This window comes from Dendrobates tinctorius, unplaced genomic scaffold (assembly GCF_039654945.1).
Source record: "Dendrobates tinctorius isolate UK_male_01 unplaced genomic scaffold, ASM3965494v1 ptg000143l, whole genome shotgun sequence".
Lineage (NCBI taxonomy): Eukaryota > Metazoa > Chordata > Amphibia > Anura > Dendrobatidae > Dendrobates > Dendrobates tinctorius.
In genome coordinates this window covers 33,622,817-33,650,458 of record NW_027361810.1, presented here as the reverse complement: position 1 = coordinate 33,650,458, position 27,642 = coordinate 33,622,817, and the positions used below count along the sequence as shown (strand labels likewise).

General features: G+C 40.3%; 1 protein-coding gene across 5 annotated transcripts in view; it reads left to right on the top strand.

Moving 5' to 3' along the window:
* KCNH7 (potassium voltage-gated channel subfamily H member 7) overlaps nt 1–27,642 on the top strand; it is a 385,987-nt gene that overhangs the window by 268,075 nt on the left and 90,270 nt on the right. For all 5 annotated transcript variants that reach the window (XM_073545747.1, XM_073545745.1, XM_073545746.1 and 2 more), the window contains 3 exons: nt 6,262–6,687; nt 18,093–18,492; nt 25,369–25,568. In XM_073545747.1, the coding sequence (XP_073401848.1) occupies nt 6,262–6,687; nt 18,093–18,492; nt 25,369–25,568 (1,026 nt within the window). The remainder of the gene's footprint in view (nt 1–6,261; nt 6,688–18,092; nt 18,493–25,368; nt 25,569–27,642) is intronic.

Sequence of the window (27,642 nt, the reverse complement as noted above, 5' to 3'; positions counted from 1 at the left end):
AGGAGTGACTTGGGGGAGGGAGCTGGACAGGAAGTGAAAGTAAATGTTCAGAGGAGAGGGAGCATGGCAGCTTGCTGTGAGAGACAGAGTGGTGTGGATCTGTATTCATGTACCCTGCAGAGTGTGGCGGCCCCCGCTGAGATACCCGCGCTGCTGGAGAGAGCGCGGTCCTGTCACCCTACGAGGCAATTAACATAAAAGACCCGGAGAGTTCTGCCGGCACTCCCACCACATAAAGGCCTAAATCCTGCTGCCCCCAGCTGGTGTCCAGAGAACCCTCCGACCGTTTGAGACACACAGTGAGTGCCCTTCTGAGACTTGTGCTTCTACCAGCGCTATTTACAGTGAGTACACTACAACCCAGACTATTGACAGTAATATTCATCTAAGTGCACCAACGGTTCTAATTTGCGCGCCAACATCCGCGGCAACTGGGCCCAACGTTTGGACTGAGTTAATACAAAAGAGGGGGAACCTGCTACGTTATATTTGCAGGGTCGGAGTAGAAGTAGACTATGATGTGTATCTGACTTTTATAGAGCACCTTTACTTGTATTGTATGTTATTCCTTTAAACCCACCTCAATTCTGCCGCATAGCAATAAACCTGTTAAACGGTTTTACTCCTGTTCCCTGAGTGTGTGTACTGAGCTGTGGCAGGGGTTTCCCGAATCAACCCCTGGCAGAAGATAACTGTCCTTCTGCAGTCCCAGAGAGAGCTCCAATCAAGATTCAGGTGGAGGCACAGCGCCCTAGAGAGATGAGTCGCCCCCCCATTAACACCCAGTGTACCGTGGTAGCCCTAAAGGGGTGTTACAATAAGAAGATAAGATATACCAGGAGATTTAATTGAACATCAGGTAGATGTACAGTATAAGAACTTGAATATTTGGCGGAATCATTTTCATACCATATAATGCTTATCGAATGCGATATGACTTGAGCAGCATTTTTTGACCCTGAGATGCCTCCAAAGTAAAAGTAGAACTTTTTGAGTGTACCAACAATTGCGCTTTGGATACACCACAAATATATTCGATCGCTTTTGTCAGTGTTCCAGTCCATTGAGCAGACCAGCGCCAAATGTCTACTGTAGAACTTGCTCATACCCCTGCTAGGTCCTTGACCAATTTCAACAGAAAATAGACAATGTCCAAGGTTACAGACAAGCTATATGATAGATGTTTCTCACTGTATCTGTGGTTGTCTCTTGAGTACAGAGCAATGAATGATGTGTTGTACATGGCTGAACAGTGCGGACGACCTTGTAGTAGTTCAGCTACAGGGACAAAAATGTTTTTTCACTATGAGACCAAAAATCTAGTTAAAAGCAAAAAATCATAATCAGAGATTAAGTAGAGAAGCCCTCAGTGTAAACTGGCTGAAAATCAATATAATAAAATGGTGAAAATAATAATTAAAATTTATATTTATGTGTATGGATCAATCATTTGTTTTACGGGATATATAAATAAAGGGAACACTACTCCATTTGCAACATGCTGTTTGTGTTCCCTTTATTTTTTTGAGCAGTGTATGTGTGTATATATATATATATATATATATATATATATATATATAATAAAGCTCAATGTGGGTGTGTATGAATGTATGCATGTATGTCCGGGATTGGCATCTGCACCGTCGTAGCTACAGCCACAAAATTTTGCACAGTCACACGTCTGGACCCCGAGAGCATCATAGGCTATGTTGTGAGGCAAAATTTTAACCCCGTGCGTTCCAATTCACCTAACAATTTTGCCCCTATCTACATAATGGGGAAAAAGTGTATGTATGTATTGGCATCTGCACCGTCATAGCTACAGCCACAAAATTTTGCACAGTCACATGTCTGGACCCCGAGAGCATCATAGGCTATGTTGTGAGGCAAAATTTTAACCCCGCGCATTCCAATTCACCAAATAATTTTGCCCCTATCTATTTAATGGGGAAAAAATGAAAGGAAAAGTGTTGGAGGCAAATTGACAGCTGCCAGATGTGAACAAGGGGAGCGATGGCGCCAAAGAATATATACCGTACAGTTGCTATGGTGGGGCCCTGACATGGGATACTCACCACACACGGGGATATGAACACACACAAAATGCGCCACACACTACCACGTGCTTCAACACATATACCACCCTCAGCACACATTTCACCACACATACACCAACCTCACCACATAAAAGTCGAAACACAAAAGTCACCACTCAAAACTCGCCACGCTGTCCCAGAGCTGTTTAAAAGATGAAAAATGAGCTGTGATTGGTTGCTATCAGCAACAGTTTTCTTTGTAGACAGTTGTGGTAACTGAGGCCTATCATTCTTATCATTTCTATGGTGTTATCGTCCTTCTGTAAAGCTGGAAATAACACAATTTATTACCGTGCCAACACAGACCACCCTCTGACCCAGACTGCAGGGGGACCCCAGTATCACACAGGATAGGATTAGATACACAGCTCAGCAGTCAGTATCACACAGGAGAGCATTAGACACATGGCTCAGCACACAGTATCACACAGAATAGTATTAGATACACGGCTCAGCAGACAGTATCACAAATAATAGGATTAGATACATGGCTCAGCTCACAGTATCACACAGAATAGGATTAGATACATGGCTCAGCAGTCAGTATCACACAGGATAGGATTAGATGCACTTTTTTATGTGCAATATAATCATTATAATTTGCTATAACTAACCACAGTCGGTTACTATGCCCAGGCAACGCCAGGCTCTTCAGCTAATATATATATATATATATATAGTTGGAAAATAAATATATGAAGGAGAGATATTTTTGTTGGTCACCCCAGTTACAGGGATATTATTATCTTGGACGTTTCCTGCATATCCAAAGGACCTATATCTTACACTTTTCTCAAGAGAAAGGCGTCCTCTGATGACCCCAAGCATGCCTGGTACCTTGGCTGCTTTTAATGGACAGATGGCCAAGATTCATGGCTCTCTCAATTGACTTCTATGGAAATAAAAGGAGAGAGGACATGGTATTGGTGAAAGGAAGGTGTTGGCCACAACAGCTTGCCTGCTCAAGTTTTGTGAATTAGTTCACAAGCTATGTTGAAAAATGAAGAGTTGTGTCATAAAAAAACATATTTAATACTTGTTCCCAATTGGGAGAGATGGCAATTTTGATTAGACAGGTGCCCTATGTGCTAGGGAACATCGTCCATCTCCATCATTGAAGAGTTAGACGACCGTATAACTCAGACGAGAATTACAACACAGTGCACGGACTGGCCATTGGTTCTCCCGAGCGTGAAAGCTGAACAGAAATACATGTTATCATAGCCTGGTTGGGAGAGCCAATGGCCAGTCTACGCATTGCATTGCGATCCTTGTCTTGAGTTATATGACCATCTGACTCTTCCCGTATGCTGCATTCACACATCTGTGTGATTTATGAACTAGCCACGGATCTCCTGACCCAAACTCGACAGCCTTAGGCCTCATTCAGACGTCCATTTTTCTCATGCTCGGAAAAAAAACCAGACCCATGAGTTTGATCCTAGTGTAGTCTGAGAGTCATCAGTTTTTCTTGTACATGGGAGAAAAAAAATTCTCCCCCTACTCCATGTAACGGTCCTTGAAAATCAGACTGAACTCAAATGCCACCGGAGTGCTGTCTGATTTTTTCACAAACCTTTAGACACTTGGTACAAAATCGGACTTGTTTCTGTGTTATTACATGGACCATTCGATCCTTGGAAAATCATGGACATGTGAATGGCCCCAAAGACTATCACATGAACAAGTGCTATCTGTCAAAAACATGGATAGCACTCATACGCAAAAAACGGATGTCCATCTGAATGAATGAAGCCTTAGAAGGCCAGCGACCGGGCGGTCCATACTCAGACTGTGAACCACAGATGTGTGAATGCAGCATAATGGACCGCTCACTGGATTTGCACAAGATGCGGCTCAAATAAGATGGATAAAGCGAGGCCGTTTGAACCAAAGAATTCTCTGTTTGGTGTCCTTTACGTCCCTACGCTCCCTTCAGCCTTGCACTGGGAACGCACATTGTATACTATAACTGTGGAGAAAGATGAGACAATTCCATCCCCAATAATAGAAATTTTATAAGTCCATTATGTAATAAGCCCTTTTCTATTACCATACTTGCACATTTTATACCTGCGTTGATATTCTTGACAGGTGTAATTGTAGCCTAATATTTGGCCACTTGATGCTGTGCTCAGTAATATAGTGTTACATTTAGGAGTGTGCTTTACAGCCGGTACCTTCCTGCTGGAAAAAAAAGCCCTTTAAATCAGTTATATTGTTTGGCGGTTAGCGTAAGAATGTGAAATTGCTGTAGTAATTTTAGGCCATTGCTGTTTCATGGCGCACTAACCACTAAGTACATTCCGTGAGATAATGGATGTTTTCGTTGCAAACCCATTTTGCTAGCAGTGTTTCTAACAAACGGCGTTTGCTCTCAGCTATTTTATTGTTGTGAACACATAATTTTTGAAGCTCCACGTTCTATATTTTCTCTTTTATCATAAAATCAAGAAGCATAAATGCTACCCAACAGAATAGAAGAACCGATGCTGACTTTACAAACAACCCTTCTCCGCGTAACATGCATCTGGATACGATGAAAAATTCAACCTCTACATTTTTTTTTTCCATTTTTTTGTGCCACTTTTATTCTGCAAGTTAAAAACTGCTTTTTACAGTAGCAGTAAAATCCAAGAGATTTCAGAAATCTCATGCACATATGTCTTTGATTTTTTTTTTTATTCCTGACTCAGTTGGAAAACTGCTGCGTTTTATTAAATCTTCAAAATGTCACTTCTTTTAGCGTTTTTGCAGTGTTTTTCACCAATAAAAAGCAAAAATGTAAGTGCAAAAAAGCATAAAAAAACTCTTATCAGTTTTTACAGTGGTTTTGGTTAACATAAGTACTGTAGGATGTGAAACACATTTATTTTTGCAATTTTTCCAATAACCATAATGTTTGGCATTCTTTTACTTCTCCCCACTCCAAGCATAGTTTAATTAAGTTAGTGATATGTGTAAGGGAAGAGTCAGACGGCCGTATAACTCGGATGAGGATTGCAACGCAATGCTCGGACTGGCCGCTGGATCTCCCCCGATCAGAGCATGACAGCGGCATCGAAATACATGAAGATGTCACATTCAAGCTGGGAGCGCCATCGGCTAGTCCGAGCATTGTGTTGGGATCCCCGTCCGAGTTATACGGCCACTTGACTCTTCCCTTAAAGTAAATAATGTCCTAGCAATTTCGCTGCTGTTTTTATGTTTGCATTTTTATATTAACCTTAGCCACAAAAATTGTAATTCTCAGAATGGTCACATCTGGGTTCATCTCCATGAGCTCGGTCCGCACAGTGCATGGATGCCGGGGCTCAGTGTCATGTTCCTCAGAATGTTGTATCCCGTTATCGGATCTGTTGGTGTTGTTCTGATTTTTGTAGACATCAAATTTTACCGCGAGACATTGATTTTTTTTTTCAGGAAATGCAGAAACGATGCTGATTTATAACAGTTAGTATTAGCGGCATTACATGTGTATTCAGAAAAAGTCCAAAAATTCTGAAAAATTGGTTAAATCCCAAAGACTCTTTCTGAAAATGGTACCCGGGGTCCTGGAAGTGTTTTCGGTACGGCTGTTGAGCGGCTCCTCCGCAGATTACGTGCTTTACTATGTGGAATCTCATTCACACATGGATTTTCAGTGGTTGTGCACATGGACTGACTCCTTACACCTCCTCATTGTCACTGATCCTCTGCATGGGTCTTTACTTCTCCTGGCTATGATGCCAAGGCTTTCACATAGAGGGATATTTTCTCGGAGACCTGGGAAGCTGTAGAGGTGACATAAGGAGATAGGCTAGGACCTGACAGGTAATATTTTTTGCTGTAGTTTTATTTTACCCCCTTCCAACTCCTGGATGAATTATGCTTTGGCATTTTGAGAGACCTCAGAGCATAATAAATATGTCTTCAAAGTAATTGGGGTACTGTTGATTACTGTTGATTCAGTCCATATAAAATCTGAGTGAATCTTCCCGAAACAAAATTTGGGAGATTTGCTCATCATCTCTATTAGGGATATTGGCCAAACAAGAGTTTCATGTACACATTCGAAGTCAGCTTTATAGGGTTCTTTTGCCCCTCATGAAGTACTGGTTGATGTGAGAAGCTGCCCATCCATACTGCTTTACTGACTGTCATCTTTTACGATGTGTCTCCACAGGTCTTGTCGTTGGGAGCCGATGTCTTGCCGGAATATAAACTTCAAACACCTCGTATCAATAAGTTTACTATATTGCACTATAGCCCTTTCAAAGCCGTGTGGGACTGGTTAATTTTGTTGCTTGTTATATACACTGCCATTTTCACACCCTACTCAGCTGCCTTCCTACTTAATGACCTAGAGGAGCAGAAGAGGCGCGCGTGTGGCTATGCCTGCAACCCCCTGAATGTTGTAGACCTTATTGTAGATATCATGTTTATTATCGATATTCTTATAAACTTTCGGACCACATATGTTAATCGAAATGAAGAAGTTGTCAGCGATCCTGCAAAAATAGCAATTCATTACTTCAAAGGCTGGTTCCTAATAGATATGGTGGCGGCAATACCATTTGATCTCCTGATTTTTGGATCTGGCTCAGATGAGGTGAGTAAGAGTGAAAAGTTTTACTGAAACTTTTTTTTTTTCATTGTTTGGGGTGAAGTGTTTAGAAATGGGAAAATTACTAGGTATTACAGGTGAGCCTGAAATACATGGTTGAGCAGAGTCCTCCAAAGTGAGAGGTTTTCTCTGGTTCTGCTTAATTGTGTTGTTGGAGGAAGGAGTGTCCTTTATATTGCAAGTAGGTAAGGATGTCCTCAAAGAAGCTGTACACTACAATTTTTTTTTTACAACTAGACCCATGGTGGCCCTAAAATATATATATATATATATATATATATATATATGCACACACCTACTTGGACTTCTGTTGCTCTTTTGGACTGTTCGTCATGTCTCCCGCCAGTCTCTTTGTTTCTTCTTCACGGCAGCCAAACCAAAGCCAATGGTTGGCTGCAGCAGTAACATCCAATTGAGTGGAAATAAAAATTATATTTTAGACAAAATATAAAGGAACCAATATGTGGTCGTTGATTACAGCAGTGGTCATGTAACATTCCCCTCCCCCTCCGTGGAAGAGGAGACAGGTGGGTGACACTGATGGTGCAAATGAAAGGCAGGAGTTTGGTAGGTGAGTGTCTGGTTGGTTTTTTTGAGGACCACCATAAGCCCATTTGTAAGAAAAAAACATACAGTACTGACAAATCCTTTAAATTAAAGACTGACATTCATGGTTTGAAGGTTAATGATCACTTTCTGCTTTGATATCATCATCTGCTTTTTGGAAATTGATGGATACCCTCATACAATTTTGATCAATGTTTTCTAAATTAATATTGACTTTCAAAATAATTTTTGTTGTCCATTTAAGGGCTTGTTCACATTTGGCAGCTAACCTACAGATTTTCCATTTGGAATTTCTGGGCTTTTTCTTACCTTTATTTGGTTTTTCCCTTTCAAGTTTTTTTTTCCATTCTCGCCATTATAAAAATAACAAAATCAGCTTGTTCTCCCCTTCTGCGAGTTCAGCATTGTATTTCCAGCCCCGTTCCGGTGACTTTGCATAGTTATAGCCGTGACATCACATCTACAGCACAGCAGCCTACACACAATCACCGGAGCTGCCTGGACACACAATGCTGAACTCGAGGAGGGGGAGAACTGGTGATTTTGTCGTTTTTATAGTGGGAAGTATGAGTTTGTAAAAAGATTGGTAGGGGAAAACCTCTTTAATAATACTAGTTTTCAAAATTGTGTGACTCTTTAAAGAGGACCTCTGCTCCCCTGAACTGCCTGTTTTATTAAATATCTTCATTCTTCATAATATGACAATTCTGGGGCATCTTTTCTTAAACATCTGCATTGCTCTTCTGCCTTACCTCTCTGTTTCCTATTATTATTTTTGAATATTTTTTGTGCAATTTTAATTTAGCAATTTTCTCGGTTCAATTTGCATGGAATTTTCTTCAGTATGAAGTGAATGTTAAATAATTGTCTTGATGTCTCTCTAGAACCCAGAACAAAATAAACATAGGTAAAAAAAATTGTACTCTTCCAGCTTTCACCTGTGCCAGCGAGCAGACCCGCCCTTTTCCGGTCATATTCTTTTGTCTGATCATTGAGGCAGTCTCCACTGGGTCATCTTCACCATCTTCCATCACCTGGCATCTTTGATGTCTTCAGGCGACTAGAATCTTTCATGTCTCTGGCGCTGACTAGGTCACGACATTTTTAAGTCACATGATGTATAACATGGCTTTGTGCAGTCTAGTCAGTGCAGTAGATGACAAAGATTCTGAGTGCTGAATGATGCCGAGGATGCCAGGTGTCAGAAGACCCCGAAAGTGGCCTATTGAAGACCAGTAATCCGACAGGAGAAGGCTGAGTATTTTTTTGTCAGGACTGAGCCTGCTTCATATACAGCAGTTGCTGCCTTGTTACAAAGCCGGCCTTGGCCAGAGCTAGCCCCAATTGCTGCTGTTAACTATTTAGATGACTTTTTTCTCACACACCATTTCTCATCAGTTCTCTGTGACGCGATTGTGGAGAGCAGATGGTTTGCCAAGGCATCCAGCAGCCTGCTGAATGCCCTGGTGTATGCCGTCTTTGTCTTCCTATGAAGCTCATCGACAGGCTTAGTTTCATAGGAGAAATAAAATTACACTATATACTGTGGTATTAAACGGTATATAGTGTAAGCGATCAAAAGACTAGAGGTTCAAGTCCTCTAACAGGACTAAAAAATAAATTTAAAAAATTGAAGAAAAAAAGTTGATGGGTCGTTATAAACAGCCAGGGGTCTGCTGAGGACTCCTGTCATTACAATCCTCCTGTGAATGCCAGCTTGTGACTGACGTTCATAGGAGACCGTGATTTCTGCTATACATAGCACAAAATCGGATAATCGCAACTTCATGTCTCCTAACGGGACTATTAAATAAAGTAAAAAGTTGACAAAAAACGTTTTTAAAAATATGAAAATATTAACAAAAGCACAAGTTTAAATCACCCCCTCTTTTGCCCCAAATAAAACAATTTAAAATATATATATATTTGGTATCATTGCTTTCAGAAATGTCTGATCTATCAAAATATGAAAACAAATAATTTGATCGGTAAACTGGATAACAAGAAAAAAATCAAAACACCTGAATTGCGTTTTTAAATGCAATAAGACACAGTCAAACATCTTGTTTACTCCAAAATGGTATAATTTAAAATGCCAGATTAGGGAACAATGAATCCAAAGGGAGTTTGTAGCTATATTCCGCGCTGCCGCTTTAGACAAATTCCAGGAGAATGCTGTATGATTGCAGTGGTTTTATTCTACGCGTTTCAGGGGTCTCATGCCCCCTTCATCAGGAAATACCACAAATACATACAGGTATCACAGACATAAATAGGTTTGAAAGGATGCTGGATTTCAAAAAAATGAGTGCCAACAAGTCAGATGGTGCAGTGTCAAAGTTCAATGACACTACATGATTAACAGTTAACCTAAGATATATTACAAAAGAATACGTATTTTAAAAGATTTTTTGATTAAATTTTCGTTTACAAAACAGATAATAAAGTCAAATTTACGATAAAAAAAAAAAAAAAGGGAAGGGGAGAGTTTATTCCTGTTTAGAGGTGGATACCTTACAAGTGGACTATCGTATGGAAACAGCAAACCGCTTTTTTTCATTGAAAGCATTGCAATCTTTATACAAAAAGGGGAAAAAAAAGTAAAAACATAATTTTAATTCTTTACCAATAAAAAATATATAATTTTAGTTAAATTCTAAAAAATTAAATATAAAGTTATTTTTTAGTATAGAGGAAATGGGTTTAAAAAATAATAAAGGATGCTAAAAGCAGCAACACACGAGAAGCTGCACAGCAGTCAGCGCTGCTCAGAATGAGAACGCAGACAGCATGGATTCATTACTTCACTAATACAAAGATCATGGGCAAATTTTAGATTTAACATGAAGCACATAAAAAAGGGGGTTAATATCAGATGCAGCAACACACAGGACGCTGTGCAGGAGCCCACTACTGCTCAAAGTAAAAACGCATGATAAAGCGGCAGAGTGAATGGGTGGCTTCATTAATAAAAAAAAAAAAAAAAAAAACTCTTCAAAAAAATTTCTTCAAAAAATGCAACTAACAGAGATAATGTTTAAGACAGAGGTATGAAAGTGATTGCTCCCAAGGGCAAAAGGAGCTAAACCTGATAGGAGGCTATACAGGATTTTCATATATATATAACACTCTTTTAGAGCTAATGCACAAGTAATATTTATTTAAATAAATACATAAATATGTTTTTTTTTTTTTTCCTTTTTTTTCTCTGATTACAGAGCATGTGAATATGGGTGTGAACAAAAATTCCACTGTCTAGGTAAAAACCTCAGTAAATCAGAGAGCATTGCTGGAGCCTAAAGAGCAAGTAATTACTGATAAGAACTTTTCAATGAATTTTATAACGCAATTCTCCATTGAACATATATGTATAGCCTCCTATCAGGTTTAGCTCCTTTTGCCCTTGGGAGCAATCACTTTCATACCTCTGTCTTAAACATTATCTCTGTTAGTTGCATTTTTTGAAGAAATTTTTTTGAAGAGTTTTTTTTTTTTTTATTAATGAAGCCACCCATTCACTCTGCCGCTTTATCCTGCGTTTTTACTTTGAGCAGTAGTGGGCTCCTGCACAGCGTCCTGTGTGTTGCTGCATCTGATATTAACCCCCTTTTTTTATGTGCTTCATGTTAAATCTAAAATTTGCCCATGATCTTTGTATTAGTGAAGTAATGAATCCATGCTGTCTGCGTTCTCATTCTGAGCAGCGCTGACTGCTGTGCAGCTTCTCGTGTGTTGCTGCTTTTAGCATCCTTTATTATTTTTTAAACCCATTTCCTCTATACTAAAAAATAACTTTATATTTAATTTTTTAGAATTTAACTAAAATTATATATTTTTTATTGGTAAAGAATTAAAATTATGTTTTTACTTTTTTTCCCCTTTTTGTATAAAGATTGCAATGCTTTCAATGAAAAAAAGCGGTTTGCTGTTTCCATATGATAGTCCACTTGTAAGGTATCCACCTCTAAACAGGAATAAACTCTCCCCTTCCCTTTTTTTTTTTTTTTTTTTTAATCGTAAATTTGACTTTATTATCTGTTTTGTAAACGAAAATTTAATCAAAAAATCTTTTAAAATACGTATTCTTTTGTAATATATCTTAGGTTAACTGTTAATCATGTAGTGTCATTGAACTTTGACACTGCACCATCTGACTTGTTGGCACTCATTTTTTTGAAATCCAGCATCCTTTCAAACCTATTTATGTCTGTGATACCTGTATGTATTTGTGGTATTTCCTGATGAAGGGGGCATGAGACCCCTGAAACGCGTAGAATAAAACCACTGCAATCATACAGCATTCTCCTGGAATTTGTCTAAAGCGGCAGCGCGGAATATAGCTACAAACTCCCTTTGGATTCATGATTTCTTTGGTCGCTGAAGACCTGTGGATCTGCAGCAGCCGCTACCTACACGCTCTTATCTCATCCTAACCAGGTGAGCATATTTCATGATATACTGTCTCTTGTAACGTGGATAAGACCCTATTGCGCTTTCTTGTCTCCCCCTTTTTTTTGCAATAGACTAGGGAACAAGAAATAATTCCTCGCACATGCCCAGATCGGAAAAAATTAAAATGCGATGAGTCCACTTAAATAAAACCTATACATATTTGGTATCGGCATACTGACCTGGAGAATCATATTGCTAAGTCAAGTTTACCATTTAGTGAACAGGGTAAATAATAAAAAAAAAAACAACAACAATTGTGGAATTGTACCTTTTTTTTTTGCATTTTCACAACACTTGGAATTTTTTCCCACTTTCCATTACACTGTATGGTAAAATCAGTGTTTATGTTCAAAAGCACAACTCGTCCCGCAAAAAAACAAGCCCTCACTTGGCCATATTGATTGAAATATAAAAAAACGTTATGGGTCTTGGAATAAGGGGATGAAGAAACGAAAATTGTCCCGGGGATAATGGGGTTAATCACTAATATATATACATATACATGAATGAATATGAATTTATTTTTAAATCCAAAATCAGGAAATTCCTCAAAAGCCCGGAAATGGCATTTTTCCATTTTATGTGAGCTGGCATACCCCTGCACATTTCCTGGTCAGTCTGATAAATATCGGAGAAGTTTGCTTATCTCAGATCTGTATTCCTTCAGGAGCCTTTAGTTTTGTTGAATATTCACCAAGAAGGAATAATGTTTGTGACCTTTGGTCCCTGAACGATTGTAATTCTTACTGCAAGGAAATGAATATCTGCTAAATAGTGGAAATTAAATCATGATGTGGACAGAATTATTTCCTGAAAGTGTTTGAACAATCCCAAGGCTGTACCATCGGTGCTCCGCTCTCCGGGACTATTATGTAAAATCGTGATTTAGCATGAGATGTTCATGTTTAAATATGGATGATGGAATCTCGAGAGATACATTTCCATTCTCATCATTTTCACTCCGGGTATAATTAACAGACAATATTTCATTTAAGACTTTATTCTTAGCTACCATGAAAACTGTGCATCATAAACCCAAGAGAAATGACCAATGAAAAGTTCTGCAACTTCGATCCAATCCATCGTCATTTTATTTTATAGTTTCTTACCATGAATGGAAACGTTCTTGTTTACACCCAGTCTGAAAACTTTTCCAACTTATCAATGAATGTTTGCTAAAGTTGTATCCAGTCTAGGCAAACCCCATTGAGCTAAATACATTAGCAGCCCAAAAAAAGTTTGGTCTGTCTTCATATTTGCATTAGAGGCACAATCGTAAGTTTTTCTTTTTCTTTTTTCCGGTTAAAATGACTGACCCTGTGATGGAAATTTGGCACAGCCATCAATTTGCAACTGTAGAAAAGTGTCACCTTCGTGGAAACATTTTACAAAGACCCTGATAATTTTGCTGTTAAAATTTATGTCTTGTATAGGTCCAGGTATAAGAATGAAAATGATACCTGACTTGTAGTAATCCGACGTAGCAGTGCTGAGAAATCGAGCTTTGAAGCCACATGACAGTTAACCTTGAAGTGCTTTTGGAGGAGTGATGAAGCACTTAGAGTGCAGTGACACGCCCATAGTGCACTTCTGGGCTAGTTTTCATGTGGCTTCAAAGCTCGATTTCTTAACTGGAACTTCTGATTACTACAGGCTTTATTTTTGTACTACGACCAGCCATGGATTCCATAAAAAATGTCCTGACCAGATCCCAATTTTCATCGTCGCAGTGTAAAGAAGAATTTAACCATATTCATGTAAAGTAAGCAGAGATCTTGGAAATGCTAAAGGATTGGAGAGGAAGTCACTTTCTTTTCTTTATTATGGTGACATTTGTTGACTCCTGTGCCAAATTCTTCAACATGGCGCATGCTATTCATGAGTCCTGTGCAAAATGAAAAAAGCTCTTTTTAATTTTGTCTTTTAACCTGTTCTGAAACTTTGTTAGTTCAAAAAGTCATATGTTCCCCTAAAGTGTTGCAAAATTTGTTGAAAAATTTCATGGGATCCCTCCTAGCAGGGGACTGGAGTGCATTTGTGGGAAAAAATGTGTGACTTTTTAAAAAGTCAGAAATGACGAGTGAGCCAAAAAGATTTGGATGCCCCTAACTCTGCCCGCAATGATGAACATTAAAATAAGCAAAAGAAAAAAACGGGAATTAAAGAGATTGTCTACTATTTCATTGATGACTTAGCCTTAGGGTAGGTCATCAATGTCTAACCAGCCAGGGTCCAACTCCCAACACCCCTGCCAACCAGCTGTTATCGGTTTCAGCAGTGGTGGCCATTTGCCAGAAGTACTCACTTACTGAGCAGCTCCATTTACACGTAGTGGCTGCTGCAGAGTCCTGCACATCCACCTGTTATTGATTTGAATAGGAGGCAGATATGCAGTACTAAGCCCCAGCCACTGCAAGTAGACAGAGGTGCTTGGCAAGAGAGTACTTCCGGCCACCGGCACCGATTGATTGGGAAGGGGGGGTGCTGGGTGTTGACCCCAGCTGAGCAGACATTGATGACCTATCCTAAGGATGCACCATCAATATAAAAGTAGTGGACAACCTCTTTAAAAGAAAAAAAGATTGCAAATTAACAACAGGAGGAAAATGAAAAAAAGCTCACCAAAAAGCGACAGGTGCCATAATAAATCAGACCCATATAGTATTTTAGAAAACTGTGCAACTTGTGCATTTAATACAGAGGTAAATGCTCGAGGCTATGAAAAATACATTACAATATGGAATGGACCAAGCCGGAAAGGATTTCCTGATTCCAGGGGCCCCAGTATAATTCATAAGGACTGCCTCTACGCCGTTATCGCTGAAAGACCAAACAAGGAAGTCACTTTCCTCAATATTTCAGCAATCTTTAATATTCAGTACTGGTTAGCATTCTATACCAGGGGCTCCTGAAGACACTGGATTTGTATTCTGGTTATACATTCCATAATTATATTAGAGGTGAGATCAGGGTGCGGAGCCGGGCCTCTCTATAACCCATATCTGCAGTAATTTTCCTCATCCTTGGACTGATCCGAATCAGGACATCTAAAATCAGCCGGCGTTCTATGGTGTCAGCATAATGTCATTACTAAATATGCCAACTACAACCTTTTACCTGTCATTAAAAAATAGAAACGCTTTTCTGGCTTCTTGAGGAGTCCTGATTAAAATACTACTCGTTCCTTTACATTGCCCCGAGAAGAAGCGTGATAGAGGCTGATTTTTTTCCTAATTAGTGAAGTTGTTTCACTGGAACGGCTCCAATCTACATTTCCATCACTGCAAACTTTAAAGCAGGTGGAATAGTTACCTGAAATTTTTCTATGTATTTCTTTAATTTTTGCATAATTTTAAGCTCGTTTTACTACAACAAAGTTACTTTCAATTCTCCTATTAACTAAAGACTGGGTTCCATCGACCGGTCAAGAATAATAATAATAATAATCTTATATAGCGCCAACATATTCCGCAGCGCTTTACAGTTTAACAGTTTCAAAACACAAGTCATAATGGGGAAGTCTTCGCCTCTGGTTGGCCACTTTATTTTGCTCCCACAAACGAAAAACAAATTCTGGGAATTAAGAGTCTGCCTGGTCTGTGATAGGAAAGGGGAGTGTATTAGTGCCAACCAGCACCAGATAATAGGTTCTATTTTAATTTTGCCATGGTACATTATTTCCTTTATATGTAATAAGGCTCAAATTTTTTCCAACTTTACTGTATTTCCAACACTGTCACACCGTTCGTTATACAAAAGGGTCTTCAGAAAAATTGCATATTCATGGGCTTTTCCAGTGCTTCATTTCTTATTATCTTGAATTTACATATTGAGAGATGTGTATGTATATAGTATATAACATATACAGTGCCTTGCAAAAGTATTCGGCCCCCTGGAACTTTTCAACCTTTTCCCACGTATCATGCTTCAAACATAAAGATACCAAATGTAAATTTTTGGTGAAGAATCAACAACAAGTGGGACACAATTGTGAAGTTGAACAAAATTTATTGGTTAATTTAAATTTTTGTGGAAATTCAAAAACTGAAAAGTGGGGCGTGCAATATTATTCGGCCCCTTTAACTTAATACTTTGCTGCGCCACCTTTTGCTGTGATTACAGCTGCAAGTCGCTTGAGGTATGTCTCTATCAGTTTTGTAGATCGAGAGGCTGAAATTCTTGCCCATTCTTCCTTGGCAAACAGCTCAAGCTCAGTGAGGTTTGATGGAGATCGTTTGTGACAGCAGTTTTCAGCTCTTTCCACCGATTCTCGATTGGATTCAGGTCTGGACTTTGACTTGGCCATTCTAACACCTGGATTTGTTTATTTGTTAACCATTCCATTGTAGATTTTGCTTTATGTTTGTGATCATTGTCTTGTTGGAAGACAAATCTCCGTCGCAGTCTCAGTTCTTTTGCAGTCTCCAACAGGTTTTCTTCAAGAATGGTCCTGGATTTGGCTCCATCCATCTTCCCATCAATTTTAACCATTTTCCCTGTCCCTGCTGAAGAAAAGCAGGCCCAAACCATGATGCTGCCACCACCATGTTTGACAGTGGGGATGGTGTTTTCAGGGTGATGAGCTGTGTTGACTTTATGCCAAACATATCATTTGGCATTGCTGCCAAAAGGTTAGATTTTGGTTTCATCTGACCAGAGCACCTTCTTCCACATGTTTGGTGTGTCTCCCAGGTGGTTGTTGCAAACTTTAAACAACACTTTTTATGGATATCTTTGAGAAATGGCTTTCTTCTTGCCACTCTTCCATAAAGGCCAGATTTGTGCAGTGTATGACTGATTGTTGTCCTATGGACAGACTGTCCCACCTCAGCTGTAGATCTATGCAGTTCATTCAGAGTGATCATGGGCCTCTTGGATGCATATCTGATCAGTCTTCTTGTTTGAGACAAAAGTTTCGAGGGACGGCCGGGTCTTGGTAGATTTGCAGTGGTATGATATTCCTTCCATTTCAATATGATCGCTTGCACAGTGCTCCTTGGGATGTTTAAAGTTTTGGAAATCATTTTGTATCCAAATCCGGCTTTAAACTTCTCTACAACAGTATCACGGACCTGCCTGTTGTGTTCCTTGGTCTTCATGATGCTCTCTGTGCTTCAAACAGAACCCTGAGACTATCACAAAGCAGGTGCATTTATACGGAGACTTGATTACACACAGGTGGATTATATTTATCATAATTAGTCATTTAGAACAACATTGGATCATTCAGAAATCCACAATGAACTTCTGGAGTGAGTTTGCTGCACTGAAAATAAAGGGGCCGAATAATATTGCACGCCCCACTTTTCAGTTTTTGAATTTCCACAAAAATTTAAAATAACCGAGAAATTTCGTTCAACTTTACAATTGTGTCCCACTTGTTGTTGATTCTTCACAAAAAATTTACATTTGATATCTTTATGTTTGAAGCATGATACAGTATGTGGGAAAAGGTTGAAAAGTTCCACGGAGCCGAATACTTTTGCAACGCACTGTGTAGATATATATATAGAGAGAGAGAGAAAGAGAGAGAATCTTGCAGCACTTATCCTAAATTACTGTTAATTACCATGTACCATTTTAAAATATTTGCTACTATGCTTGGAGCTTAGTTAAAAAAAAGTCATTATATTCCTATCTGCTCAAGAAAGTCCTTGGAACATTTTGTGTGAGCATAGCCTAAGGTATGAGAAGTTTTTCAGGCATATTTTTTTCCTAAAAAGGGTTTTGAAAACACCTGGTGGGGAAAAAAGGTACCTATCTCTTCTTTGCAGCAGATTCTGATGAAATTTGATCCAGTCAAAGCACTGTCCTATCAAAAAGCTGCAAAACACCATTTCTAAAGCTCTTCAATTTTTTTTAGGAAAAGGGATACTCCTCAAAACAAAGGAGGCTTGAAAAACTCGTAATTTTGAACGCTTCAAAAAACTGTGTGTGAGCATAGACTTAATATATCCTGTAGATTGAGCAGTGATGGTCTGAGAACTTGGACCTCACCAATGAAATCACAAAGCAGGTGCCCTGATAATCTATACGAGCCCAGACATAGACCTTCTACTGAGCTTATATACTGCTCCTCGGGGGCTGGGTGTCTTCTGCTTAGTTTGAGAGACCTACAAAGCTTTAAGTGGGTGTGTTACCTAAAAATATATACTAAGTAGTTACACTTCAATAGCTTGTATTGGATCACATGACAGATCTATCAAACAGATCAGATTCTAAGAGATCCATCATGATGCAATAAAATCAGACCCCATGACACCATAATAGCAATCATATGTTCAGAACTAATGAACTCTTTGTGGGTGGTATTTTTTGAGCACATACCTGTGTATAAATAAACCACATAATTCCATATGTTATCTTCACAGACAACCACGCTCATCGGACTCTTAAAAACTGCAAGATTACTCCGTTTGGTCAGAGTTGCAAGAAAATTGGACAGATATTCCGAATACGGTGCTGCCGTCCTAATGCTGCTCATGTGCATTTTTGCATTAATTGCTCACTGGCTCGCTTGCATCTGGTATGCAATTGGCAACGTGGAACGACCTTACTTAATTCACAAGATCAGTTGGCTGGACGCATTAGGAGATCAAATAAAGAAGCCGTATAACTACAGTGATCCCAGTTCTGGTCCTTCTATCAAGGACAAGTATGTGACAGCCCTTTATTTTACATTCAGCAGTCTGACAAGCGTGGGCTTCGGAAACGTGTCACCCAATACCAACTCGGAAAAAATCTTCTCCATTTGTGTTATGTTGATTGGCTGTAAGTACCACGGTCTAAAAATCACCTTATCTGTTATGTATTGTTGGAATGGTCATGAACAACAATGTTATATCCCATTTATTGACGATTAGGGAATACATTCTCCCTTGGGCTTTAGTTTGGCTATGGCAACTATTATGGGGTCGGTCCACAGGAAGTGGCGGACTGCTAAGGTGCAGGAGCGATGTTGTTGCTTTTTGTAGAATATAGATTAATGTAACTTGTATTAGACTTATACTATGTTTCGGTGTTTTATAACTATATAAGATAAAGGACCCCATTCATCAAGACTGGCATTTTGTACTCTCTATGTGACTGCCAAAGAGTGCCAAGAAAAACACTCGGCAGGGTCAACTCTTCTCTCACTACATCACACCCATCATGATGCAGTGGGTTTCAATGGCCTATTGGAAGCCCCTATCGATGTCATCTTGAAATGATGATTTTCACTATATGCTGTATTACTGAAGTGTCACCGAATATTGTACAAGTGAGCAAACACTTGCAGGTTAATTTCCTCTTGGGGGGAGGGAACTGAAAAAGTAAGATAAAAGTGTAAAAAAAAGTTTAAAATTTTATGAGGGGAAAATCGTGCATACTATGATTTTTTTTTTTCCTCAAATCACTTGGTCCGAGCAAAAAAATCGGACATCTCCACGGCCTCATTGAATAATATTGGTACAAGTGCCATCCGGCGTTTTGACAGGTCACACTCAGACTGAAACTTCGGACGTCTGCACGAGCCCGTAGAGCTGGGAAAACATCAGAGAAGTGGAGTCTTTGACCCCGACTAATCGCGAAAGTAAAAGTTCCCTTAGGACCTTTAGGGTATGTGCACACGGTGTGGATTCTGCTGCGGTTCCGCAGCGTTTCTGCAGCTGCGGGTCCGCAGCAGATTCTGCTGCGTTGTACAGTACCTTTATTTCCTATGGAAATTAAAAAACGCTGTGCACATGCTGCTGATTCGGTTTTGCTGCGGTTTACAATCCGCAGTATGTCAATTGTTTGGTGCAGAAAGGCTGCAGTTTTACACCTCATCCATTATGAGGTGTAAAACCGCAGGCAAAACCGCAGATAAACCGCAGGACTTTTGTCCTGCAGATTTACCTGCGGTTTTCTCTCCAAAATCCGCACACCAAAAAAACTACGTGTGCACATAGCCTTAGAATTTTGTTCTGCACTGTGAATAGCACCACTTCGAACCAGAACAAAGAGCCTTGGTGTTTCCTAAAGTCCCATGGCATCATAATTCTAGCAGTGCTGGGGTTCTTAGAATAGTAGATCAACAAATTACACTTTTCTAATTTTACTCTGATTTAACTTAAAAAAGGGCACAATGTTGAAAAAGTGGATTTGTAGTTAATGAGACCATGGGTGTAGAGTAAAAGACAAGGTTATACCAATCAGTCATACGACATTTGATTTTCATCCATGTTATTTTAGACAGATAATTAATTGCGATGGAAGGTTACCAAACCCGCCCAGAGCTCCCACTCTTCTCATTAGGACTATCCATTCAGAACCAGTTGGCTTGTATCTATTTCATCTCTGTTATGCTTTATGGACCTGTGATGATATCCAACCTTGATAATTGTTGCTTAAGTGCAAGAGGGTGATCTATAATTCTCCGCAGTGAGACCTCTAAACTAACTACTAATTAGCTCTATCAGGTTTCTAAGGTCTTCGTGTCTCTGAAGGTAACTTGCAATGACTAATGATCTAGAAATAGGTTTCATTAGTATAAATATCAGGAGAATATTACATGTTATATCACAAAAGTCAGAACGGGCTTCAGGGAAGATCACATTGATAGTCACCAGGAATTTTATTCTTTAGTAAATGCAACTCTTTTTCTAAGCTTTTCGCAAATACAGTCGATGAAATTGGAATTCCCGTCTAGCAAAGTGATGGCGTATCGCTGGGATATACTTAACCTCTAGGACGCCTACTGATTCTGACAATGAAGGGATGCAGGACTGGTTTACTGCTGTGTCGTGTCCTCTTGATTGTTTTTTTTTTTCATGCGAAGTGGTCTGCTGGCCACCCATGGTGCACAACACTGCAGCTTGACCCCATTGAAATGAGTAAACCTGATACAGATTGACTATCAAACAAGTTATCTATTTTTCATCACAACTTTGTGAGTTCGAAGTTTTCTCTATTATATTGCTTACGGGTTGGGCACGTATTTACACTTCAGGAGTTTTGTATAGCTATCAGCAATATGTCTAAGGCTATGTTCACACGTTGCAGTTTTTTTATGCTTTCTTATGTAAATTTCAGCTGCATTTTACGGTACCAGCAAAGTCTATGAAATTTCAGAAATCTCATGCACACAGCTCGTTTTTTTGTCTTCAGTATTTTGCAAAATGGAACATCACTTCTTTCAGCATTTTTCAGCCAATGAAAGCAATGGGTGGGGTAAAAAAATGCTGAAAAAACGCAGGTATCAGTTTTTGCTGTGTTTTTGTGCCAAAACCTGATGAAGTAGAATCAGACTTTTTTTTTACACTAAACTTTATCAGTATTGACAAGAGACAAATGTACCCTGAGTCCTGACAAAAATGCTGCAAAAAAGTAACAAAAACTAAGCAAAATCTATGTTTTTATTCAAGTTTCTTACTGCCAAGAGAGGAGGTTTTGATTTAGGAAAAAAAAACGCATCAAAAATGCAATGTGTGAACATAGCCAGAGTGTTCTATGAACACAATCCTGCTACACTACAGACCATTCAGTATAAGCACAGATTCACCATACATCCCCTTCACTGATGTATGGAAAGAGAAGAAAACATCAAATATTTTGTATTTAAAAAGAATGAGTAATTTATTATTTTGGATGAAGTTGCGTCTCCTATACATAGAACACCACAACACAGATGGCGACAACCCTGGCACACCCTGCAAACACATTTCCTGCAGCGGTGCTCCAGGTGCGCCAAACATCTGTGGAGAAAATCCAACCTACCCGAAGATTTCATCCATTATAAGTTTATGCTTCGAACATACAACACTGCCCTTCACCTCTCAAAGCAAACCTATTTCAACACCCTCATCACCTCATTGTCCAATAACCCTAAACGTCTCTTTGACACTTTTCATTCTCTACTCAGCCCAAGAGTACAGGCCCCAACCACGGATCTTCGAGCTGACGATCTGGCCAATTACTTCAAAGAAAAAATTGACCAGATCTGACAGGAAATTATCTCCCAATCACCTCATACCATGCACTGTCCTCCCTCCCTCACTGCGTCTAGCTCACTCTCTGATTTTGAACCAGTCACAGAAGAAGAAGTAAGCAGGCTCCTTGCATCTTCTCGCCCAACCACTTGCACCAGTGACCCATTTCCGTCACATCTACTCCAGCCCCTTTCCCCTGCCGTCACCCCTCACATAACTAAAATATTTAACCTCTCTCTCTTCTGGTATCTTTCCCTCCTCATTTAAGCATGCCGTCATACATCCACTACTTAAACCATCCCTCGACCAAAACTATGCCGCTAACTATAGACCTGTCTCTAATCTTTCCTTCATCTCTAAACTCCTGGAAAGCCTGGTCCACTCCTGTCTTATCCGCTATCTCTTTGATAACTCTCTTCTCGACCCTCTCCAATCCGGTTTCCGCTCTTCACACTCTACTGAAACTGCCCTCACTAAAGTCTCTAATGATCTACTAACAGCTAAATCAAATGGTCATTACTCCATGCTAATTCTCTTGGATCTCTCTGCAGCATTCGACACTGTGGATCATCAGCTCCTCCTCACTATGCTCCGTTCCATTGGCCTCAAGGACACCGTTCTCTCCTGAATCATAGAATCGTAGAGTTAGAAGGGACCTCCTGGGCCATCTGGTCCAACCCCCTGCTCAAAGCAGGATTCGCTAAATCATCCTGGTTCTCCTCCTATCTCTCTGACCGCTCCTTTACTGTATCTTTTGCTGGCCCCTCCTCCTCTCATCTTCCCCTTACTGTTGGGGTTCCTTAAGGATCAGTCCTGGGCCCCCTCCTCTTCTCTTTGTACACTGCCCCTATTGGTCAAACAATCAGTGTGACAAACAGCACGACCGATGCCACCAATGCGCCATGATCCCACCCCTGACACGGGTATGTTAGTGGATGGAGGGACGCAACGCACTGCCGGCACACGGCTATCACAGGCACAGTGGGGGCTTATCTTAGTTATCCCACCGCTAGCACCGTTTGACCAACACACAGCAAGCTAATCTTGCTCTAATAATTTACCGCAGGTGCATTATTTTGGATGCCCCACCACTGCTAACAACCTTCCAAGAACTGCGGGGATTTATGTATATCCCACTTTCTCAGTTCCACTTTGGAACTCGCAGCTCTCCGGCACCCCCCTTACCCTCAGGTCAGTCAGGGAACTGCACCTAGGATAATTAGTCGCCGGACGGGCTGCTTGTTGTGCACGGGCAATTAGGCTACTGCAGTGAGGGAATTATCAATGCTGTGGCCTCAACCACTCATTCAGCAATATAAGATCCTTTCCGTACTGCCAACCCGCCTAACCAACCACACACGCCACGCTGCCACCAGCCACGCTTTACTTAATCAAAGAGTTAATTAAGAGGGTCCATGGCAAACCCCCAAATTAGTAGCGATTATCTAACAAAGGCGCAGAGTTCGTTTCTTAGAGCATGGAGACAGAGCTAATAGATTTTATCATTTATTCCCAAAATGTGGGCAGTAATTACATAGATAAAAGTTGCTATAAAGTTGAGACATTAAATATGTACAATACAAATATAACATAACAGGGATGAAAGCAGAAAGTACACTTACATGTGCTTAGTTGGTATTAGGCAACCCATGCGGCTCGGGGGATGGGCAGCGGCCAAACATCCCAAGACATGGGGTAGGTCTGTTCAGCATCAGAACTCCAGCTTAACTGACTGGAAATTGGTAGGGAATACCTTATAGCCTAGGGTCTGTGACATCACGAAAGGGGCAGTCTGCAGAAGTTCATCTCCCCTTTCTCCAAGTTGCCAATTAACTAAAAAACTTATGATGACCATATCTCAATGAGGGAAGCTAGTATCAACTCACTGAGGGCCTCATAGGTTGTAGTTCATTGAATATAATAGAACGACATCAGACATGCCATACTTAGGACACTCCGTTTGGGAGCAATCCATATCTCAGCTTCTGGAGGGGTTAGAGCCGCGAAAATTAGCGGTTATAAAAGCTGGTTTCGTTGCCCACGCAGTGATATGATTATTATATCTTGGCAGTGTATGGTTTTTGCGGTACAGTCTCTTTAATATCACACATAGTTTCATTCAGCCACAGATCTGAGAACAAAGGAAATGCTTTCCCTTAACTAATTAGCATTCCCTTCTGTGGAGAGGGGCCAAATGTTATAGAGGAAGTGTCCTATTACCAGTACGGACAGACAGCTAATAAGGAGGGGGGATGCTGCTGTGTGACAAGGCAATTTTCTGGAAAGAATTGAGGATTCTAGAAAGTTCTACCTTACAGACATTTTACATTACAATCAGTAGATTTGGTTTCCAGTACCATCTCTATGCTGATGACACCCAATTATATGCTTCTTCTCCTGACATCACGCCTGCCTTTCTAGAAAACACCAGCGATTGTCTAAACGCTGTGCCTAACATCATGTCCTCACTATATCTGAAACTGAACCTGTCAAAGACTGAACTCCTTGTGTTTCCTCCCGCTACTAATGTACCTATACCCAAAATTGCCACTTCCGTGTGTGGTTCCAGTGTTACTCCCCAGCAACATGCCTGCTGTCTTGGGGTCATGCTTGACTCTGAGCTTTCCTTTGTCCCCCACATACGATCACTGGCTCGCTCTTGTTATCTGCACCTCAAAAACATTTCTAGAATTCGACCTTTTCTTACTTTTGACTCTGCAAAAACTCTTACTGTTTCTCTTATTCATTCTCGTCTCGACTATTGTAACTCTCTTCTTATCGGTCTCCCTCTTACCAAACTCTCCCCCCTACAATCTGTCTTGAAGGCTGCTGCCAGGATCATATTCCTCTCCAATCATTACATCGATGCCTCTACCTTGTGCCAGTCATTACACTGGCTACCCATCCACTCCAGAATCCAGTACAAACTTATTACCCTCACCCACAAAGCTCTTCATGGCTCAGCACCACCCTACATCCCCTCCCTTGTTTCAGTATACCATCCTATCCGCGCCCTCCGTTCTGCTAATGACTTGAGGTTAGCATCCTCAATAATCAGAACCTCCCACTCCCGTCTCCAAGATTATACATGTGCTGCACCAATTCTTTGGAATACACATCCCAGGTTAATACGATTAGTCCCCAATCCCCACAATTTTAAGCGTGCCCTGAAAACACATTTATTCAGACTGGCCTACCGCCTCAACACATTAACCTAATCTATCCCTATGATGCACAGCCAAAAGTTTTTACCATAACCAGGTTCCCCGCATCATGTTCCCACATGCTTTATGCATCCATTAGCCCTCTGTGCCTGTACTGTTGCACACTTAACATTATAGCTGGTCCATACAATCAGGGCAGCTGTTACCACCCACCTTTCGTGTCTCCCTTTTTTTCCTCATAAATTGTAAGCTTGCGAGCAGGGCCCTCATTCCTCTTGGTATCTGTTATGATCTATGTGATTATTGTTATGCTGTAATGTCTATTGTCTGTACAAGTCCCCTCTGAAATGTAAAGTGCTGCGGAATATGTTGGCGCTATAGAAATAAAATTTATCATTATTATTATTTTCAGGTAAGTTATTTTTTTCATCTACCGTGTATATCTAAACTTTTTATGTTAGGATTTTACAGCATTTATTTGCTCTCCTAATATAATTTTGTTTGTTTTTTTTGTTTGTTTTTTTTCAATCCAGCATTAATGTATGCAAGTATTTTTGGAAATGTGTCTGCAATAATCCAAAGATTATATTCAGGAACAGCACGGTACCACATGCAAATGCTCCGAGTAAAAGAATTCATAAGATTTCACCAAATTCCTAATCCTTTACGTCAGAGGCTTGAAGAATATTTTCAGCATGCGTGGACCTACACCAATGGGATTGACATGAACATGGTATGCTACTAATCTTTTCCAACCGCAACACCATTGTTTTACTATGCGATTATACTCTACTGTACAGTTATATTATTACATCATGGGGGAATGTGGGGTTTATACAAAACATTTTTTCATTTAAAACTAGTATTTACGAAATCTCTTTTTGTCCAAAAAATGATGAGCTATTGGAAATCACTGGGGTTAATGCAATAAAAGGCATCTAGGGGGAACTCTTGATGGGGTTGCCTCAAAAAGAACCTATATACTTTATTGGGGAAGTATTATGCTCCAGACACCATCTGTAAGCCATAACTGAGGGTCTTTCTGTAAAACGGTCTCCTGCTCCAGCAGGTCCACACTTTTTCCTATAGCCACTTAATCCTGAAAGTTTGGCCTGTGGTTTATTGTCACTTTTTAAACTTTGTGCGGCAAGCCCTTTAAGTATACATTTAGTGATTAGATGCAAATCAAGGACTTAATCATTGTTTTACAATATTTCTTCCATTGGGCAAGAGCAGATTTGGACCTTTGGACCATATTTGGAGCTCCTTGGCCAATATGGGCCCTACAGCCCATGAATCGTTGCTGACAGCACTCGTAGAATAGCCTGTACTTGCAAATCATGCATATAGGAAACGTTTCCTATTATATTGTGTTTTATTTCATTTTTATATTCAAATTTAGAAGTCCAAAAAAATGTAAAAATTTAATTTCTGTTACAATTAAAGAGAATATCTTATCACAATTTAACCTTTTATTTAAAGGGGTTGTCCAGGCTTGGGGTTCAAGCCTGCAGTCACTCTGTGACTGCAGACTTGTGAATGTGCTGTCAGGATTTTCCGGCGCCGGGAGCTGGCGATTTTCATCCATTCAATCACATGCTGACTAGACGTGCACGGCTTTATTCAATGGAGTGAGGCCGGGTACGACTAGTCAGAACATGGCCGGACGTATGTAGATATCATACTTGGGGTCATATGGCTGCCCACTGGAGAATCGTGACAAAAAGTGACTGCAGACTTGGATCCCAAGCCTGGACTACCACTTTAAATCAGGTTTCTATTATTACCTTTACCATTTTTGTAAAATGTGGGCATTTTTTAAGGTAGTCAGTATTAGTAATATAAAACAATCCTGCTCACCGATCAGGACATCATGAGGCTCGGAGCACGGAACCACCGTGTCTTGGCGTATAGAATTCCAATGAAGAGAAAATCCAGCTCAATGATGAAGTGAAGTGAACGATAATTAAGGGTGCTGTGACACCTGAAATGCGTTGATAATGCAACTTTTTGTCTGTACTATGCTGAATTTTATCCTCTAATTTTGGAAAAATCTGAGTGAATAAAGATGTCATGATCCAGGATGGGCTTTGTCTTTGGCCCGTCCTGGTCTGACAGAGGGTAATTGTTTCTGCCTCTCTCTGGCAGAGGGCTTCTATTTAATGCTCACTTGACCTAGGTCCGGTGTCAGATATACGCCTGCCCTCGGCTGAGTTAGTTGACCTCGTGCTTACGTGTGCCTGATATCTTGCTTGCTTGTTTGGTTTTGACCCGGTTCTGTCTCTGTTACGAGATCTGCCTGTCCCTCTCGTACTGCGCTACCTCCCTGTGTATGACCCTCTGCCTGTGACTTGACTATTCTTTGCTCGTCCCTCTGGTACCACACAGCCCTCTCTGTGTATGAACCCTCGCTTGTCTGACCTGCGTTTTCCTCTCCTCTTCTACAGTTTCCCTGCAGTAGGTACATTATATCATCTGCAGCAGTAGGACGCTAAGCCCCGTCCCCTGCAGTCACATGATCTAGGTCCTGGGACTCCTTACTATTTTCAGTGCTGCAGGTCCTGTCTATTTGAACCGTCATTACTGTATTGGTCCCTGCGCTCTCCCATAGTGTGGGTAAGTCACCCTGCTCGGCGTGGCAGTTTGCCGACGCCGACAGGGTCCTGACATTAGAGTCCTGACATTATAACTGACCGTTACCATTTTTTTTTCTCTGCTCCCTTTCTCCTGTGTGTGTGATGGATCCTATGCACGCTCTTTCTGAGCAGGTAAAGCACCTGACTCAGATGTCTCAGAGACACCTGGGG